Genomic DNA, 21,555 nt, shown 5'->3' with positions numbered 1-21,555 from the left:
ATAATTAAAATATTAATTTTACTTTAATGAAGAAAAATATTTTATTATAAATCCCCACTTTAATTCTATGCTTCTTCACACATAATATAAGCTCCCAATACATAGTACAAACCTACTTCAACAAGAAATATGAAAACCTAGTCCTCTATAATTTTGACTACAAATCCTATTTAAACATAAATTAAATAAATCTGCAAATAATAAATCCCAAATAATTTTAATTTTCTACTATAATATCGAATTAGTTTTTAAATATTCTCCCGTAATTTAAAGTTGTATTGTTGTTATTTTTAATATAATATAAATTCACTAATTAATATATATTTTTTAAATAAATCATATAGGATACGCCGGCATAGCGCCTACCTTTAATACTAGTCAAAGAAAAAATGGAAAGCTATTAATGCCGAGTGGAAGAGGGCACGCTCAAACAAACACAATATGGAGGTGGAATGGCTTCTTGTAATCCACGGCGTCGTGACACTCCTAGTATTGGTTTCTTTCCTCTGCGGCCAATGGCCTATCTTCGATGGCACTTTCATTCAAAAAATCCACTTCTTCCTCACTTTTGGTTTCTGCGATTATTTCCGGTATTTATTTTATTCATATAATATAATTCTTGCTTTTTTCGGTCCCGATACTTTGTAATTTTAGTAACGGGATTTAGCCCTAATTTTGAATTTGCAGCCGCTTTGTGGGTGCTGTTTTTGGTCAAAGAGGCTCCGATGCACTCTTCTGCGTCGAGTACTATTGTTGTGATCGTCCTAATCCCATCCTCCAGGTTTTTCCTTCTTCTTAATTCATCTTATTTCAAACCCAAATCAGTTGTTTGATTTATTGTGAAAGTCAATTGCTTTATCAGAATATATAGTGTGCAATAATGTTGAAACTGGCCGCTTCATGATGACAAGGTTTTACATAATGCAATGTTTAGTTTGTGACAGTGTAGCAACTTTGAATGTTTGGCGGTAACTCTAGTAATGTCTGTCTTATGTGAATTCTTTTGATGAATCAAATTATCAGTTCATTGTGATTGCACTAAGATGGTAACGAAATTTACAAGTAATTTAACTTCTAGCTTCCAAATAATCCAACTATATGTGCAAAGAGGAATAGACCCATATTACACAATTACAATAATAACATCAGCAACAATAATAATAATAATAATAATAATAATAATAACATAATAATTAGTACTAGAAGTTCAGATAGGATTGAAAGACTCCTAGAAAACATAAAACCTAAAGTAAATGTACTAACATGACTAAAATATCCCAACTAATAGGTATCACCTATAGATCTTTTTCTTCCATTGGACCTTTCTCGGTACACCATGGGACATCATCTTGTGCTGTATGAGTTAGATCATTCTTAAATAAGGTAAACAAGTAAGGGCCCAATGTTGATCCCTTTGTATCTCTTACTACTGTTTTCACACTAGTGACGACTCCTTCATGCTTATCCTTTATGATATTTATATATGCATATGGATTTGTTTTTTCGTCATCACCCACCAAAGGACCTTTGTTGGTGCTCTATAATATGCTTTCTCTAGGTCAATGGATACTATGTGTATAGATCTTTCTTTTACACCAACAATACAATTAGAATAAACAGTAACTCTTATACCTTACCTTATCAAAAAGAATAAGAGCTAACACCAGCTTACAACAATGTGTTCCCTCTCTCTTAAATTATGCGCCATAAATATGGCATAGCAAGTGGCACACCATGCAAAAATGCTACTATTTTAGATGCTCCTGTTTTCCATGTCTCAATTCTGGTTTCTGAACCTATTATCCAGGAATTCTGGTATGATTTTAGTGATAATTCTTTGCTCCTGGTCCTCCCCACGACATTCTATCTTTCCCTTCCAACATGTCCATGCTACATATTGAAGATTTTGAAAAGAAGAAAAGGCTTCTTGTATTTCTGTGTATTTCTTACACCCCTAAGCAAATGTGTTTATACTTATACACTAGGTCTTATAACTATTTTAGGAAAATAAATAAATTACTTTCAATCAGAATAAAATCAAATCTCAATCAGAAGTAAATCTTTCCTAATAATCAAGCCAATCAACACTCTTCTCCCGTTGATGCAAAGATGTCCCACATGCCTAACTTGCAAACCAGTATATGAAAAGTCCATTTGTTGAACCCTCAGGAAAAGATCGGAGAACTTGGACCCCGTAAGTGTTGCTGTGCCAGCTGACCTACTCGCATCATAAGTCTGTCACCGTATGTATGCGGCCCCGGCCCCGTCAATTGGAAAGTGGTAAAGTCGACCCTGTTCGACTCCACCAAACCCAAAGTACGTAGAATCCGATGACACTGATCTAAGAAACCCTGTGCATCCTCAGAAGCCCCTTCACGAAATAAGGAAGGCGAAGTCTTTAAAATCTCTCCAATCTCTTCTACTCCTCAGCAGACACGACTGGCCTTACCTCGGGTTGTACTGCAACTATTGGCTGTACCCTCATAACAACCAGTGTCTGATAAACATGAGCCAGTTGCTCTGATGTACGTGCGGCGGGAGTCTGGGCTCCTCTCCCAGCTTGTGAAGTAGCTGGTGCAATCGAATCAACATTACCTGGCCAAGCTCTCGAACATACTCATAAAGTGAGCCAAAGTCTTGTGAAGTCAAGGTGTAGCAATAGGCCCCTCAGTTGCCTGAGCGGGTCCCATCTGTTCAACATGATCGGGCTCCTGCTCCTCAACTGGAGCTACCAGTTGCTCCACAACTGCTACATTAGCGAGGGCTCTAGTTGCGGCGCGTGCCCTACCTCGGCCTCAACCTCGGCCCCGTCCTCTCGCGACTCTAACACGGGGCACAGCTGCCTGCTTCGCTGATCCCGCAGATTGTGTCCTCACCATATGTGAGAAAATAGAAAGGTAAAGGTTCAAACTTTGGAATAAACAAATCCGCGCGATGCTATCTTGTTCATTGTGTCACCAAGCAAGAAAAGTTGAATAAGCGAAGAAGAGGAAAAAAAATAGTCAATCACGTTTTTGAAGCTAATGCCCAAATGAACTAATCACCAGTGTTTATTTTCAGCATATTGAGCTCTTTAAATAGGCTTTACAATGAGTAAAATTTATTAGGCTAAGGAAAACTAATCCTAATTAAACTAGAATAAGAATAAAGTTATGAAAAGCCTATTCTAACTAAAATAAGAAAAGAAATTCTAGTAGGAATGAAATACCAACTAACAATCCTAGTTTGACTAGAACTACAAATATAATCCCACTAAAAGAGGGAATAAGAAATCCTAATCTTAAATGAATTTTTGGACTTCTTGAATTTCTTGGATTCTAGGAAGTTTCCTAACAATCCGGTAGCCTCTCGAAGATAAGTACAGACGTCTCCGTATCGATCCGCAGACTCTACTAAACTTGCTCATGACTCGTAGAACTTATGAACCTAGGGCTCTTATACCAACTTAACTATCCAAATCCCACTTCCCACCAAAGTGTCGTGATGACACCTAACCTTCAAGCCTAGGTAAGCCAATCACATTAACAACATTAAACTATCAAGACATGATATAATAAGTTTGGTTTATCATAAACAACGGAAATAGTTATAAACATAAGCCGGAACAACAATACATAATACAATACAACTCCCAAAATCAGGTAATACAAAGTCATGAGCTCTAAATCGAATACATAAGGAATCTCAAAATTACAATATTGTCTGCAAGTAATAGTATACAAATGTGGGAAGGGGACTCCAAAGGTCTGCGGCGTCCATGTAGTACTACCTTGAATCCTCTCGAACAGACACAAGCTCGCTCTCGAAGCCCGCTACCTCCAGCACCCGGATCTGCACAAAAACGTGCAAAAGTGTAGTATGAGTACGGGATAACATGTACTCAGTAAGTATCAAGACTAACTTCGTTGTAGTAGTGACGAGGTTCAAGTCATTTGATACTCATTAATCAAAGAACCTGTGTAGTATATCCAATAACTGGAAATAAGAATATAACAAGATGCAATACCGAAGCTCAACAAAACAGGAGATATCAACTCAACATTGGTAAAATCATCCTAACTAACAAAATCTTCAAATGATAACAGAGACATAGAATCGCATGTTAAATCAAGTGGAAACATGTCTAAATGCATGACAAAACATAAAAAACGCATATGCATGATCAGGAATGCCACCGTTATACCGCCACATGAATATCAACAGTGAAATACCACCCTTATACTCCACACGTCATCAACAGTGAAATGCCACCCTTATACTCCACACAACAACAGTGAAATGCCACCCTTATTCTCCACGCATCACAATCAATCACAATAATCATGATACTACAGTACGCGTGTACACCATCACGAGAGAAACATGAGAGGGTGACTATAGGGGATGATCCATATCCATACGTTACACGGCAACAACCTCGTGCATAACAATAATCACCCTTATACTCCACGTATCACAATCAATCACAACATTCATGATACTACAGTACACGTGTACACCATCAAGAGAGAAACATGAGAGGGTGACTATAGGGGATGATCCGTATCCATACGTTGCACGGCAACAACCTCGTGCATAACAATAATCACAATTCGCACGGCAAAGATCTCGTGCCAACATCCAGTCAATCCGCCCAACATGTCCACATGTGCCATGATCATAACATTGCAATATGCCAAATTATCATCAAAAGACTTATGCTCATAATTCGTCAACAAGGTGCACAAGGACATGATAATATAACGATGGGGATGAGTGTTCAAAATATAAAGCATGACTTCAGCTAAATCAATTGTAGCAACTAGGCTCATTTAGTCATAGAATGATTAAACATGTTTCATATAAAGCATTTCATCAAAATAAGGCATATTAGAAGCCTAAGGTGTAATCCAGTCAAACTACGCATAGCTCCAAGGGTTTGCGGCGTCCATGCAGTACTACCTTGAGTCCTCTCGAACAAACACAACCTCACTCTCCAAGCCCGCTATCCCCAGCACCTGAATCCGCACAAAAACGTGCAAAAGTGTAGTATGAGTACGGGACAACATGTACTCAATAAGTATTAAGACTAACTTCGGTGAAGTAGTGACGAGGTTCAAGTCATTTGATACTCACTAATCAAAAAACCTATGCAGTATATCCAATAACCGGCAACAAAAATATAAGATACAATACTGAAGCTTAACAAAATAGGAGATATCAACTCAACATAGACTAATAAAATCTTCAAATGATAACAGAGGTATAGAATAACATGTTAAATATAAGTGGAAACATGTCTAAATGCATGACAAAGCATAAAAAACGCATGTGCATGATCAGGAATACCACCCTTATACCGCTACATGAATATCCACCCTTATACTCCACACGTCATCAACAGTGGAATGTAATCGTTATACTCCACACAACAACAGTGAAATGCCACCTTTATACTCCACGCATCACAATCAATCACAACAATCATGATACCACAGTTCGCATGTACACCATCACGAGAGAAACATGAGAGGGCGACTATAGGGGGATGGATCCGTATCCACACGTTGCACGGCAACAACCTCATGCATAACAATAATCACAATTCGCACGGCCAAAACCTCGTGCCACAATATCATCACTATCCCACGACAAAGACCTCGTGCCACAATATCATCACAATCGCATGGAAAAAATCTCGTGCCACCACCCAATCAATCCGCCCAACATGTCCACATGTGCCATGACATAACATTGCAATATGCCAAATTATCATCAAAAGACATATGCTCTTAATTCGTCAACAAGGTGCACAAGGACATGATAATATAACGATGCGGATGAGTGTTCAACATATAAAGCATGACTTCTGCTAAATCAATTGTAGCAACTAGGTTCATTTAGTCATAGAATGATTAAACATGTCTCATATAAAGCATGTCATCAAAACAAGGCATATTAGAAGCCTAAGGTTTAATCCAGTCAAATCACACATAGCACCCGTGTACACGCTCGTCACCTCGCGTACACGTTGCTTTACACGTAACACAATTAGGCAAATAAGGCTAAATCCTAAGGTTTATTCCCTCACACAAAGTTAGGCAAGATGCTTACAATAAGTCCAAATCAACCCTAAAAAATAGCCTTTCTCCTAAAAATCACCTATGTTCGGCTCAAATCTAGCCAAAAACAACTCAATAGCATCAAACATTGCTATAGGAATCAATTCCAAAAATAAAGTTTCAATTTTTACCCAATCAACAAAAAGTCAACATAAGTGAACCCCGGGCCCACACGGTGAAATTCCGAGTCAAGGGGTAGATCCTGACTGGTCATAACCACACGTGTCCAAATATGTAATTAGGTTCCAAAACCGAGTCCAAATCGACTACCAAATTCCCAATTTTCATTTTTGCAAAAAATAGTCAAGAACCCCCAATATTCTCTTCCAGATCCCATAATCTAGGTGTAATAATCTATAGGAAAACAAGATATAATATCAAAATTAAGCAGAAATCACTTGCCCCAAAGCCTTGTATGGAAATTCTCTTAAAAAATCAGCCATCTCCAAGTCTAAGGTTCAAAACATGAGATAATGGGTCTAAGTTCCGAAATTCCTCCAATATAGTCAACTGCAGAAGTTGTAAATGCGACCAGGGGTTCGCAATTGCAAACCTCGCAAATGCGAACTGACTCCTTCAACTTCAGTTCTCGCAAACGCGACCAAGTGTCGCAAATGCGATACTCCCTTCACAAATGCAGATGTTGCAATTGCGATACCAGTTTCGCAAATACGAACTGGCCTTCTCAGGCACCCATCGCAAATGCGATCAAGACTTCGCAATTGTGGACCTTCGCAATTGCGAGCGGACCATCGCAATTGCAATGTCTGCAGCACCTGCATACCTAAGCTTTCCCAAAACCAATCCGAAATCAATCTGAAGCTCGCTCGAGCCCCTCGGGCCCCACACCAAACATCCACACAAGTATATAAACCTCATACGAACTCACTCATGAGCTCAAAACATCAAAATAACATCCATAACCAAGAATCAAACACCAAAACACACCATGCAAGCCTTCAAGTTCAAGAACTTCAAATATCACAACCAAGTGTCCGATTCATATCAAACTATCTCGGAATGAAACTAAACACAAGTTCCAAATGACGAAATAGACCTATTCCAAGTCCCGAAATAACAATTCGAACTCGATAACCTCAAAATCAACTCAAGATCAAACTTGTGAACTTTCTAAACCTTCAAAATCGCCAACTTCGGCAATTAGAGCTAAATCATTCTAGGAACCTCCAAATACAATCTGGACATACATCTAAGTCCAAAATCACCGTACAACCCTATTGGAACCATCAAAATACGAATTCGAGGTCGTTTACACAAAAGTCAAACTTTGGTCAACTCTTATTACTTAAGCTTCCAAAAAGGGAACTAAGTGTTCCAATTCACTTCGAAACCTTCTCGGAACCAACCAACCATCCCCGCAAGTCACAAAACAACAACCTAACGGGAAGCATCAAATGTGGAAACGAGTGGTCGGATCGTTGCAAATTGTTCCACTGAACAAGCATCCAAAAAGTGCTTCTTACATCAGAACCTTATGCACTGAAATGAGAAAATTGTTTTATATTTCTAGGAATTACATTCACTATCCAAACATAGAATTGACAGCATTTGATCAAGATTTATTGTTCGACGAATCAGTGTTTAGAAAAGCATGCGTTTCGTCGCTTTAAGCGCGAAGCGACGCGATGCGACCCACTGTCGCTTCTAGCTCCCTGAGGCGACTCGATCTGTGGAAGCGCACGCTTCACTGGATAAAACAATGAAGCGAGGAAGCGAAGAAAGCGATGAAGCGATCGCTTCTGTTGAAAAAGCGCAGGGGTGTCTTTTTTTTTTAAAAAAAACTTTGGGTCTGTTATTCTATTAGACAAAACAGACCCTAAATCGACAAAAAACCCCTTCCCCTTCGACAAAACAGTCTTCGACAAAACAGAGAGTCACAAAACCTAGAGTTTTACCTGCTAAAGCTGAAATCGAGAAAACAGAGACGCCATTGCTGACCCTTTCTCTCTCGCTCGAGCTCGACCCATTCTCCTTTCTCGCTCGCGACTCGACCAGTCCAGGACCCAGGTAATTTCTTCTTCTTCTTCTTTCTCCTTTATTCTTCAGTTCTTCTCGTTTTTTTCTTTTTTCTTTCTTCTTCTTTCTTTCTTTCTCCAGTCCAGAACAGAGTAACCATTTTTTTCTTTCTTTTTCCTTCTCATTTTAGTGTATATTTCAGCATATAAATTTAATTATTATATGTATTTCATTTTATTAGTATATTTCTACATATAAAATTAATTATATATATGTTATTATTATATTTCAGCATATAAATTAATTATATATATGTTATATTTTCAGTTGATTTGATTATGTATTTTCTTATATCTTAATAGGGATTTCAAAATGTCTCAAAGTTCGAAATAGAAAGACCCGGCTTGGCGATATGGCGATAGAGTTAATGAGAAGAATACAAATGTTGTATGTAAGTTTTGTAACAAGACGACAACGGGTGGAATTTATCGCTTTAAATACCATCTTATTGGTGGCGATAGAAATGTCACAAGTTGTCCGAAATGCCCACCGGAGGTGAGGGAAGAAATAAAGAATTTTGTTGAGAAGAAGAAGGAGCAAAAAAATCAAATGAGTCATCAACCAATGGTGACCAATCTTGATGATGATATTGAAGAATTGTCACTTCCAACAAAACGGGGAAGAGATGGGTCAAGCTATGGATCATCGACTAAAGGTCCTATAGATTGCTTTTTCCCGAAGAAGCCGGAAGCACAGAGCGGTGGAAAAGATGTACAAAAAATTGCTAAAGACATTATGATGCTGGGCTCCCCTTCAATTGTGTCAACTATGACACTTTTGGAGACTTTATTGAGGTCGTTGGTTAATACGGACTTGGAATGAAGCCTCCCACTTATCATAAAATAAGAGGTCCTTATCTAAATAAGGAAGTAGAGGAGACTAATAAAATTGTTGAGGAGCATAAAGTTGTGTGGAACAAGTATGGCTGCTCCATTATGATGGATAAGTGGATGGCAAGAACTGGGAAAATGATTATTAATGTGTTGGTGAATTCTCCCAGGGGAAGTTTGTTTCTTGAGTCCATTGATGCTAGCGACTCATCCACTGACCATATCAAAATGTTCACCTTGTTTCAGAACACCATCGAAAATATTGGCCCAAGCAAAGTTGTTCAAGTGGTCACTGATAATGCAAGTGAAAATGTGAAAGCGGGTGGCATGATTGAAGGAGCGTACAAGAATGTCTATTGGACTCCATGTGCGGCTCATTGTATCAACTTGATGTTCGGGGACATTTTCAAGGAAAAACCCTTCTCTACAGTTTTTGGCCAGGGCGTTAGGGTACATTCTTATATTTCTCAGCGGCCCTTGTTATTGAATACGATGAGAAGATTCCTCATGCAAAAAAATTTGGTGAAACCGGGCAAGACAAGGTTCGCCACTGCTTTCTTGACTTTGCATAGTATCCACTTGCAAAAAGGCAATTTGAGAAAGATGGTCACTTCAGAGGAATGGAGCAAGAGTAAATTTGCAAAGGAAAGTGCGGGGAGAGAGGTTGCACGCATTATTCTTTCTTATTCTTTTTGGAATAATGTCCTTCATGCTCTTAAAATTGGTTTCCCTTTGGTTAAAGTACTCCGTTTGGTGGATGGGGAGCAAAAACCACCAATGGGCTACCTCTATGAAGCTATGGATAGGGCCAAGGAGGCTATTCAAGCATCATTTACTGATGAGCAGAAATATGCAAAGGTCTTTCAGATCATTGACGCAAGATGGAATGAGCAACTTCATAGACCTTTGCATGCAGCTGGACTTATTCTGAACCTGTCACTCTTTTATGATCAGCATGAGAATAATTCATTGGCTAAAGAAGTGGAATGAGCAACTTCCCAGACCTTTGCATGCAGTTGGACTTATTCTGAACCCGTCACTCTTTTATGATCAGCATGAGAATAATTCATTGGCTAAAGAAGTGGACAGGATTCCATCAGGTTGTTATCAAGTTGACCCCAGATGAAGACTTGCAAGAAAAGATAGTAGATCAGCTTGCTACTTACAAGGCAGCTGAAGGACTTTTTAAGCTTCGACTTGCTATTAAACAAAGAAAGACGAAGTCGCCAGGTGACCAAGTGTTTCTATATTTTATAGCTCTAACTTCAATGTATTTTTTATACTTATTAACTCTTGAACATTTTTTTGACTTCTATAGTTGAGTGGTGGGACCAATATGGTGTACAGACTCCGGAGTTACAGACTTTCGCCATCAAAGTTCTAAGTTTAACTTGTAGCTCATCCGGATGTGAAAGGAACTTGAGTGTTTTTGAACACGTGAGAAATAAAAAGAATTATTTCGCGTTTTGAGATAAAGTAAATTATATCTCAATTGTCCAAACTCCTATTAATTAGTTGACACATCTTGTTTGCAGATTCATACAAAGAAGAGGAATCGACTAACCTTGAAGCGCCTCCATAATCTAGTGTTCATAAAATACAATAGAGCATTGAGGCGTCGCTACAACCACCGCAATATAATTCATCCAATTCTTTTGGACAATATTGATGAGGCTAATGAATGGATAACCGGAGTCCCCGAAAATTGTGAAGATGAAGAAGTATTTAAAGGCGACTCCGATTTCACTTGGGGTGATGTTGCGGTTGGTAGTGGAGTTGGGGAGAATCCTTATGGTTTAAGGAGATATACTCCAAGTTCAAGCTCTATTAGGAAGGGAAAAAGTGTGGCTACTACAAGTCGATCCCTATCCCTAATTGATGAAGTTGAAAGTGATTATGAAGAGGAGGGGGAAGAAGAAGATGACAAGTAATATGAAGATAATAGAGGAATTCAAGATTTTGACAATCTTGAAGAAGAAGAAGAAGAGTAGAAGAATAAGATGTTTATTCTAGTATAGTAGCTTTAATTTTGCTTGTCCTATGGTTTGTGGATGATTTGGTGGTACCTAGTACCTACTTTTAAGTTTTTAAATTGAAGTTTTTGATTATTTATAATTTTACATTATGTTTTTTAAGAATTGCGCTTCACTTTAATAAAGCGTGCGCTTCGCTTTTGAAGCGAGGCGAGCCCTTGTCGCTTTTTTGCGCTTCGCGCTCTCAAAAACACTGCGACGAATTAATTTACATTCTTGTCGCTGTAGAAATAGGCTTAAGTTACTCTATAGACTGAAAACACTAACTTATACAATAGCAACAACAAACCCAGTTTAATCTCATAAGTGGGGTCTAGTGAGGGTAGTGTGTACGCAGACCTTACCCCTACCCTATAAAGGTAGAGAGACTGTTTTCGATAGACCCTCGGCTCAAGTAACAGTAAAAATAAAGTAACAAGCAATAGCAACAGCAATGTAATAGGGTAATGAAAGCGAATGACACAACAAATAATATAGAACCAGGAATAACCTATAATGATAGAAAATCCTGGCTTTTCCTGAAAGAAGTTTGACGTTGGTTGTCTAAGGCAGCTAGACTTCTAGAGAGGAGGAGAGCTCTCTTTTCACACTTTGTCCATCTCTGTCTTCTGTAAAATAGATGCCTATAATCTTTTCTCTCATAGTCGCTTAACGCATGTTAAATACTGTTGCCATTCTAATTAGAGATGTCTTGCCTGTATTTCTATTGAACAAAAAAGAGTTTAGCACCATGATTCATTTCATGATATCTAGGCATGTACTCAGAATACATATTCTTATTTCTAAGTTTAGTAGACAAGATGTGGAGTCAGAGCTATTTACTCGCACTAGATTGGATAATGTAAAATTGCTCTTAGAGGTGTAAAAGTAGATCTCGTAGTGTGTCATTAATATTCACAAATTTTCTGTATGCTTTTCAAAATGTTGAAATACTAAATGATGGAAAATAATGAAACTTCCATTCCAAAGAGGATCATTTGAAATGACAATAACAGCATTCAGTAGTACTTACGTTGGAAATGGGGCTAGTTTTTGAGAGACTCAATGAGAGTTGCCTTGTTTTTTAAGTTTCTTCTGTTTCCATGTTGCTTGTTCTTTTGTGAATATGGAGAAATTTTATTTGACAATTGTCTGTTACTAAACGCAGCTCATTTATTTGGGGATAATTGGAGCCAGTTACTACTTTATTGTGCAGTCAGCCTTTAAGTACATTCCTGGGTATTACTTAGGTGAAGTGCACAGGTACTGTTGAATCTTTGTGTTTTACGTTGCTCTCATATGCATCAGTTTGTTTGTAACTTGACTATCTTTGCAGACTTTTACCATTATCCAAAAAAGAAAAGAAAAAAACTTGACTAGTTTGGTGGATAATCGAGATATATGTATTTGAATTCCACAGAGATTACATAAAATTGCAGGTACACGAGCTTGTTGGCAGTTGGAGGGGGTATTCTACTCTTTCTATTGACTAGCTTTTCTGACCCAGGAACTGTAAATATTGAGAATGTTTCGCAGTATCTATCTGCTTATCCCTATGACAATATTATATTCTCAGAAAAGGAATGTCCAACCTGCAAGATTCCAAAGTGAGTGTGCTTCTTCTGTTTAAAGCTCTGATGCTCTAGTTTACGGCTCTAGCTAATTAAACATTATTTCCTCTCCTAGTACAGACCTGCTAGGTCAAAGCACTGCAGCATTTGTGATCGTTGTGTCGCTCGATTTGATCATCATTGTGGATGGATGGTTTGTTATTTTCTCCCATTTTTTTCCATCTTTCAGATATATACGAGTTAACTCTATATCAACACTATGTTCACTGTATATGTTCTTATGGTTTTCATACTGTTTCCCAATATCACTGCAGAACAATTGCATAGGCGAGAGAAACACCAGATACTTTATGGCTTTTCTTCTCTGGTGAGCAAATGATACTGATTAGTCTTTCTGTTTAAGGTCTGATCGCATACACGAATTGCTCGCACTACTGCCGTCTGCCGGGGCCTGGGACAGGCAGTGGGGTGTATCATGCGCAGTTACAATTTTTTTAAAAAAATAAAAAATAAAAAATCTTCCCATTGTTTACTAGTCTTCTGTGTTAATTTAACCTTGTGTCAACATGGTAGTAATAGAAAGATGCTTGGAACGGGTAGAGTTAGTTGGGTTCAGAAAAAAACATGAGAAATAGTTTGAGAAAATGCAATACACATTCATAAAATGATTTCTGAAATACGGACGGGAGATGTGATTCTCATAGGAAGTCATCATCTGGAGAAATAAGGCTGTAGGAAAACAGGCTTCTGCAACTGCAGATAGCACCATGTGAAGAATGTGTGGTCATTCTGCATTCTTTGAAAATCTAGAATGGTTTTTGTTGCAGTCAACTTCAGATGTTACACAGTGCTTTTGATTGTAGAATAGCGGTTAGATAATTGAAGTGAGATTCTTGAGTCTCTCTCTATTTTTTTGTTTTAAAAAAAAAAACCATTTAGGTCATTGTAATGGTCTTTTTCATCAAAGGCGTGATATGAAACATCTTTTTATCCATGGTACCAACCCTTCAATGCACTGTGAAGAATTGCCCTTTTAGATAGGGGATATTTGCTGTTTACTCTCCCTTTTCACTATGGGAGTTTCTTGTTAATTTTTGCATAACCTTGGAAGGGGATAGGGGATACTCACATATACTCCTCCCCCACCCCCCACCCCCACCACAGCAAATGAGACCCCATCACTAGCATATATTATTGGCTAACCTTTGTGGAACTTGATCACTTTTATTGCTACTCCTCCTGGAGAAATACTCATGCAATTGTTGCCATCGTTTGAACTTATTACATATCAGGAAAAAACAGAAAACGTAACTAGCTGTTTCTTCTACAGAAGAGCTTTTTAAGAAACTGAAAAACNAGGTCCAGTTTTATCTTCCTCTTCAATGATGTTAATCCTTTGAGGCAGTGTAGCTAACAAATTCACCTCCACTTTGACCTTAGCACAACTAGGTCTTGTGCCATTTTGAGTGGACAAATCCATATGAAGAGGTCTACCAACTCCATTAGCTAATAAAAATACAAAGTCCTTACCAAAAACATTGGAGGAAGGTCTATAAAGGATATCCAAGCAATTGCAAATGGAAGTCATTGTGAAAAAGTTCTGCCAAATAAGAACTTATTAGAGAGATTTTTTTTTTTTTTTTTGTATGTTTAATCTTGACACTCCCTTTACTCTTCACTTCACATGCTTGTGAAAAATATGTATGTGAATAACATTAGATTCAACTTTCATTATGAAGGATTTTGTATTTAACACTGTTGATCAAGTTGGTGAGACTTTTACATTGACTATCCTGTAATTTTCAACACGTATCTGCAGGCATTTTCTTCTCTGTTTATATGGGACAGTTGCTATTGGACTAGTGCTAGCTGGCCGACTGAAAGAACTACGGGTTATAGATATTCTTACTGGTACATAGACTACTCCTTTAAATTTTAATGGTGCTCAATTGCATGTTATATTCAAAATGAAAGTTGAATTTCTCTGTTATTGCAGTTTATTATGGCTTCGAGAACTCATTTAGTAGTTTAGCTCCACATGTTGTAGCGGTAAGTGGAATACCTTTTTCGATTCAGCATCCCCCCCCCCCCCTCTCCCCTTGATGCTTGCATGTATTGTGTGCGCATTGATGGATAGTTCAGACTAATGAAAACTCTTACCAAATACTAATTCTGTTTTGGGAACTTTTAAGAAAGAGTTAACATACGAGTCCTTCATAAAGGCAATGCTATCAAGCATTCGTACCTGCTATACGTCCTTATCCTCCATTCATGCTTCACTTTTGCAAAAGCCTTGAGAAGATGATGAGGGATTTCCTGTATGACATAAATTGTGACTATCATTTTTTTATATGGAGAAATTCTGGAGTCCTACACAAAATGGTCGTGTATTCGGTGATTGGGGATATTTATTTATACACTGTTGGGGAAGTGGCTATGGTGATATGCTAATGAGGAAAGAGCGATGTGGAGAAAGGTGATTACTGTGTAAGTATGGTAACAACCAATTTGGTTGGTTCTCAAAGGATGTGTAATCAAAGGATGTGATTATTGTGCAAGTATGGTAACAACCAATTTGGTTGGTTCTATAGTTGAGCCTATGGAGAGGCTTAATGAAGGAGAAATGAGACTTCTGAAAGTTTACTGGCTATTCGTTGGGAACGGAAACAGAGTATGGTTTTTGGCTTGATATATGGTGCAGTGACAACATACTGAAAGACAACTTTCCAAGATCGTTTGCCTCTGGAAGTGATGGCTGAAACGATATAAAAATAACAAACAAACAAAAGAAAGCAACAAAGAGATATAAGTTAGACATATTGAAATTCAAATAAGCAATGCTTGGAATAAACCCAAAATTACCTCCTAATGGAATCCAATAAGAACCACAGCTATCAGACACCCTCAAGTGGACTGGGATTCACAAGCGATATTCCAGGAAAGTTTTAATCACAATAATAGTTCCCCAAGCTGCCAAAAGCTGATCTTTTCTCATCTTTAAAGGCCTTTATTCCTCTAGGGACTCAAACCATTCAGCTAGGAAACCACTGGAAGTGGATTGTTTGACTTGGTTGCTACGATTCCCTCCCATTTGAAAAGAATTAGTCCTTGAATTCGAATCTAGCAACAGGAGGAAGATTCCTGAATTAGTAAATATTCCCCCAAGGTTAAGAATGCACCAAGTAAAATTGAAACAAGATAATGACCATCCCATCCTTTTAACCCAATCGTTCTAGATGGAGTAGACACTCCTCTAAGCAACATGTGCACATCACATCACAAGGAATGTCATAATCTCCAATATATCTGCAACATGCATCATGCATGCACTCATCAAAATGAAGGGACTAGGTAGGCTTAATGTATTAGGTATACCATTTTGTACATGCTAAAATTAGTCCTACCCCCAATTCTCTAGATATTGCACAACATGAATATATACATGCAATGTATATATTTCATGTTCAACAAGGATTATCTTGCTTGTCCGCTCTAGAACTTTCTTGAATATTGGGAGAATCTACATTTGCTCATCACAATCCTTGCACTCAATTTTCCATAATGAATTGTTATACACTTTAAAGCTTCGACAAGGGGTCAATTCATCATGATGCAAGGAAGCAGTCATGAAGTCAAGAAGGTTGCCTATCACATTCAGGTTCATAAGGACCACGATCGTCAACTAGAAAAGTGCTAACTCAAGAGTAGGGCAGATTATAAGGATCAACCTAGTCGCTACTTGCAATGAATCATCACAAGACTTATGCTCAATTTCAAAACCAGTGCCACAATTATACTTCATGCCCACAAAAGATTTTTCATTAGCACTCTTAACGCACTTGAAAAGAGACATTCATCTTCAATTCTTTGACTAACTAAATAAACAATTCTTTCACTTTGCATATACTCAAGACTACCATGTTAAAAAAAGGACTATCATCACAACAGGATACTTCTGAAAAAATTTGGCTCGATAAATTTAGGTTCATTCTCTAATGACAGCTCATCAACAATTGCATCTCTATGAGTAAGAAAAGATATATGATCAATAGAATTACAAGCACTCTAAGATACAGTTTGGCAATTTGCATTCTGAGAGTCACACACCATAATATATGCAAATGTGCAATCAACTCTATGTGCATCCTCACTCCTATTAGGCTCAAATACAACGGCATCACTACTTTGTGACATTTCAAGCTCATAAGAAATAGAAACATTGGATGCAAAATAAAGACTCATTAAGTTCATAAGAAGTATGATTAACACCCAACTCTCAACACGCTCAAGCTCACTAAACAAAAACGAAGAGTTGGATTTATTTGTTTTAACTTAAATTACTTCCACAAATTCAATTTACCTCTGTTAGCCACACTTAAGGCTGACCCCTTGGTGTTGCAACCTCTAGTTTCCTAGAACCGCAAGTGACTTCAGGTGAAGAATCTTCATGAGAAGCCTCACATTTAATTCCTCCTAGGCACATCACCAACAAGTCTTGTTATTCTTTCTCATTTGTTTCCATTTAGTGCAAGAAAATGCAATGCAGCCTTCTTTGTGACACTTAAAGCATTTACGCACTTTCTAATGAAATCGAAGAGAAGATAGCCATGCCACCTTGAACCTGACTTTCAAGTTTCCCCTGTGGTATACAATCATTACCGTGAACATGGCGGGCTGACGGCTTGAGGTAACTTCACCTTTCTCTTCCTTTGCATGTTGCCTTTGCCTTATGTCAACTTCATGTATGATTTTCCTTTTTCGATATTGCATCCCTCTTTCATCAAGCTCCCTATTTTTCTTGAGGCACTCTTCCAACTCATCTACATCTAGATGAAACATGTTTCCAGAAAAAAACAAAAACAATTAAAGTTATAAGGGCCTCACGTTCACACCTCAAGTGTATCTCTCAAGAATGGTCACACAAACGCTTGTGTACCACTCTTAGATTGGCTTTTGTCACTCTTTTGGTCTCACCGCTCAAGCCTTTACTGCTGTTGGCGTATACCAAAAATTGTAAACGAACTCAACAAGTAGCTTACCAGTTATCTTTTTACTTCGGCTTGGGAATAGAGTTTATGTTCAACAAAGAAGTACAACTAAAGCAAACTGACTGGAACCAACAAATTCACAATGAAATTAAAGAGAGGCAGAAAATGAAAAAGTGCTCACAGAAGCACTAACAACATTGTTAAGATCTTATTACTAGATGAAAGTAGTGAGAACTATGAATGTTGATGACTAAGAATGGTATGAAATTAAAGAAAAGCAAATTACATCAAAACACACTTCAGCTTCACAAAGAATAAAGTTTAGAGAAGTTATAGCTATGCTTCATTCTTATAGCCCAAAGGGTGCGATCGCAACATTAAAGGCAGCTGAAAGACGGAGGTACTGGAACACAGACTCAAGATATGTTGCGTTCGCAGCTTGTCACTGCGATTGGAATGTTAGCAATCTTACTAATGTTGCAATCTCTGAGCACGAACTGCAATCACGGTTGTATGCTGGATGAACTTCTGAATCGTCAGGACAAATTTTGCTAGAAGGGGTGCGGTTTCTTGAGGAAGGTGTGTAGCTGTCCAAAAGGGTTGTTGGGGAATTTCTATAATGCTGCAACCACGGTCAGGAGGCTGTAACCACGGCTATTCTTTGGATGGAATTCTGAAGCTTTCTAGAACAAAATGAACTGAATGGTATAACTGATTTCTTGCAAGAACTTTCAGACTTTGAAATTTTGATCAAATCCCCAAATAGACTCAAACATATCCCACATGAGGCGAAACATGTAATATAAGGCTAAACACTGAACCTAACAATACACCCTCATAATTCCATCATTTTTCGAAATTTCAGTTAGTGTGTGTGTGTGTGTGTGTGTAAATCAAATGGATTCAAATGAATGGAGCTGGTGTATAAAGAATACTTACCCTCACCAAAGCTCTGGTATGAAGTGATGGCGGAAAGAGTATGTAGATAACAAACAAACAATGGAAAGCAATAAGGAGATAGAAGCTAGACCCAAACTGAAATTCAAATAGGCAATGCACAGCTCGGGGAAGTTGACAGTATGATTTGGAGAGGAATGCTTTTGAAGTTCATATTAAGTCTTTCTATTGCCACCTCATTTTGCACGCGGGTTCATAACCCTGTGTTGGAAACATTGCGGAAATTGAGGAACCCAGAAAAGGTGGTATTCTTCACATGGTGTGTGACATGGGGGGGTGGGGGGTGGGGTGGGGAGGAGGTCATTTAGACAGCAGACAACCTTAGAGGAGGAAATCCTTTGTGGTTAGATGGTGTTGCATGTGCAACAGAAATGGGGAGGACACTAACTGCCCTCTACTTCATTATTAATGCGCGTTGAAATTGTGGGTATGATATATGCGATCCTAAAGGTGTAGTGAGGTGCTTCAATACACACACACACACACACACACACACACACACGTGTGTGTGTGTGTGTATAACATATACGTGATCTTCAAGGCGCAATCGGTGCTTTCAAGCATAGATGTGGAAATATTGTCTAGCTCGATATTGCACAACTAGAGAGTAGTAGGAAGAGGCTAGGGAGATTTGCACCCTTTTACATTTTTTGGTTATCATGGGGAAATGAAGAGGAGATATTTGAAGGTGTAGAGAGATTCTTGTCAAGAGTGATGTGTTCCCTTTCCTTTCTGTTATACTTTTGGTGCAAAGTGGACAGGTAAATATGAATGTTATCAGTAAATTTATGATTTATACGTTTTGTTCCTATCATACATCTGGAGGCGTGTATCAATAAATTACTTTGATCTGTAAAAATAAGAAGTAACAGACAAGTGCATTGTCTGAAAACATGTTACTAAATAAACCTTGCAAAATGCTGATAATTTTAGGGGATCTTTCTGCTGTAGTATGGAAGTTCTGGAATTAGCTTATCCTTTCAGTGCATTGATGATCTAATTAAGGATGCTTTCTTCCTTTTCTTCATTTTTAAAAATTCTTTTTCCCTTTCACCAGCTTTCTTAGCATGTCGTGTCTGTACTTATGCTTGTGTTTGTTTCTTAATGATAATCTTCTACTTTGTATCAGTGGTTGTTGGATTCATACAACACTCAAATACTTATCATGGTATTTCTGGCTATAGTGTCTATGCTACTTGCTGGTTTCCTTGCATACCACACCAAACTGTGTGTCACAAATACTACAACAAATGAGGTATTCCTTTTTTCGTATTTAATTCAGTACAGTACATATCTCCAGTAGCTTAGGATGATTTTGTGGTTTTGCTGTGCAGTCTGACTTTTCTTCTCCTTCATAGTACCTGCATTTTCTTTAGAAAGCTTTTGGAACTATATGTGTCTACTAACAATGAACTTGTTGTCTTATTACTCATTTTTCTTTTTTTATAACTGAGAAATCCCCGAGAGCCAGTGGGGCACAGTTCAAAACTCGGTGGAGAATTGGCCCGCCCCTCTACCCTTCTCCACTTAAATACCAGGCCTTTGTCTTTAGCAGGGTTCGAACCCATGACGTATGTCTAACCTACACATCACAAGTTACGTTCTTACCACTAGCCCGAATCCTTGGGGGCCTTGTAATATTATTACTATTACATGGACATTTTCACCTACAAGGAAATATGGCTTCTGATCTATCACTTAACAAAGTTCAGGCCAGTTGGAGACCTTGAAATCTCAAAATATTTCGGCAAACAAGAAATAAGAAGTCTGCTCTTATAAGGGGGATCAAGTAAGTAAACACAATTTTGACCGACCAACCTAAAAATAACAAGTTTAAGGACCAGAGGAGCATTATCTCTTAGTCTGATAGCAATCTCTCCTTTTAGTCTTAATTTTGACTAGGCATGAGAAAAAGAAAAGTAAAGAGAAGAAAGGAGGAAGAAGGGGAAACAGAAAAAGAAAAAAAGCATTGGGACATCCTAAATCCTAATGATATACCCTATTGATTCAGCATACCTCCAAAATTTTAGGAGTCCAGCAGCAGAAGCTGTTCTTAGCTCTCATCTAAAGCTAAATTTTGCTCGTGTGCACTGCAGACTTTCAAATGGCAAGAATATTTAAACTGGAAGAGGAAAGTCAATGAAGCAAAGGCAAGTGCCGCAGCTCTCAAAGCAAGTTTAGGTGAATTGAACCAGGAAATGATGCGCCCTGTGAGCAAATGGAAGGCCTTCTTTCGGAGGTCCCATCTGGAAGAAGTGGAGGTGGTTAAGAATAACATTTATGATAAAGGACTACTCCAGAATGTCTCTGAGATTGTAATTCCTCTTTCAACAAGAGGTTCATTCATACAGAGGAAATCAAAATCAGGCTAGAATTGTCAGTTGGTGACCCATGTTCCATTGGGGCTTGATAGCTCATCTTGGTCCAAGTCTTTAGTCTAATGGTCGTAAACACCGAGGACAATGCTTCAAATGTGAAGTACGCTCGATTCTATCAGAACCTATTACAAGTATCGACAAGTCATCTACCTTTACTCTTGGATGGGCACGGTTAATGCAGTTTAATTGCACGTGGTGAAAGGATTGGACGGGTTCTGAGGAAGGGGTTTAAGTGCCAGTAGTGGTGTTTGCTTCCTTGTATTTGCTGCAGCTGCAGCTGTTGAAGGGAAGTGCTTACTGTTCTTTTTGGTGCATTCTGATTCGTACTGGTGCAGCCTAGTTTCTTTTCATTTCTAGGATAAATTTCAATCCTACTTTATTTATCTTTTTATAGCTCTTCGCTGCTTAGCAGCAAATTTTTACTTGTACTATGTGATACAACGAGAATGAGTGCCTGGTATATGTTGCAATCCAATGTCTCATGTGTCCGCCAGCTGTGGAACTGGAACTCCGTTGAATTCAAATAAATTTTGTGCTCATGTAGTGGAAAAAAAAAAGACTTTTGAAACTTGTGGTCTTAGAAGTTTAAGTGGTGAAGCTTTGTGGGGCCATGGCATATTTGTGGTTATAATAACTTCTCATAAGGGTAAAATGAAGAGTTTAAAGTTGAATTATTTTCAA

The 21,555-nt window shown here is 38.2% G+C and overlaps 2 protein-coding genes across 3 annotated transcripts; both read left to right on the top strand.

Moving 5' to 3' along the window:
• On the top strand, window positions 335-21,442 carry LOC109228474 (probable protein S-acyltransferase 17). The gene is made up of 10 exons (XM_019393573.1): window positions 335-590; window positions 688-781; window positions 12,149-12,243; window positions 12,420-12,587; window positions 12,672-12,744; window positions 12,866-12,918; window positions 14,371-14,462; window positions 14,548-14,600; window positions 19,626-19,751; window positions 20,593-21,442. Exons 1-10 carry the CDS (start codon window positions 442-444, stop codon window positions 20,866-20,868), a joined length of 1,179 nt encoding a protein of 392 aa, XP_019249118.1. The 5' UTR covers window positions 335-441; the 3' UTR covers window positions 20,869-21,442.
• On the top strand, window positions 8,452-11,168 carry LOC109228475. 2 transcript variants are annotated; one of them, XM_019393574.1, is made up of 3 exons: window positions 8,452-10,198; window positions 10,287-10,405; window positions 10,504-11,168. In XM_019393574.1, exons 1-3 carry the CDS (start codon window positions 10,015-10,017, stop codon window positions 10,897-10,899), a joined length of 699 nt encoding a protein of 232 aa, XP_019249119.1. In that variant the 5' UTR covers window positions 8,452-10,014; the 3' UTR covers window positions 10,900-11,168. Both variants share the same exon structure in this region; 1 of them encodes a protein (XP_019249119.1).

The sequence above is a fragment of the Nicotiana attenuata genome, chromosome 7 (assembly GCF_001879085.1).
Source record: "Nicotiana attenuata strain UT chromosome 7, NIATTr2, whole genome shotgun sequence".
In the NCBI taxonomy this organism is placed as follows: Eukaryota; Viridiplantae; Streptophyta; class Magnoliopsida; order Solanales; family Solanaceae; genus Nicotiana; species Nicotiana attenuata.
The sequence above is the reverse complement of the archived record's forward strand: the minus strand, read 5'-3'. Positions and strand labels throughout refer to the sequence as shown.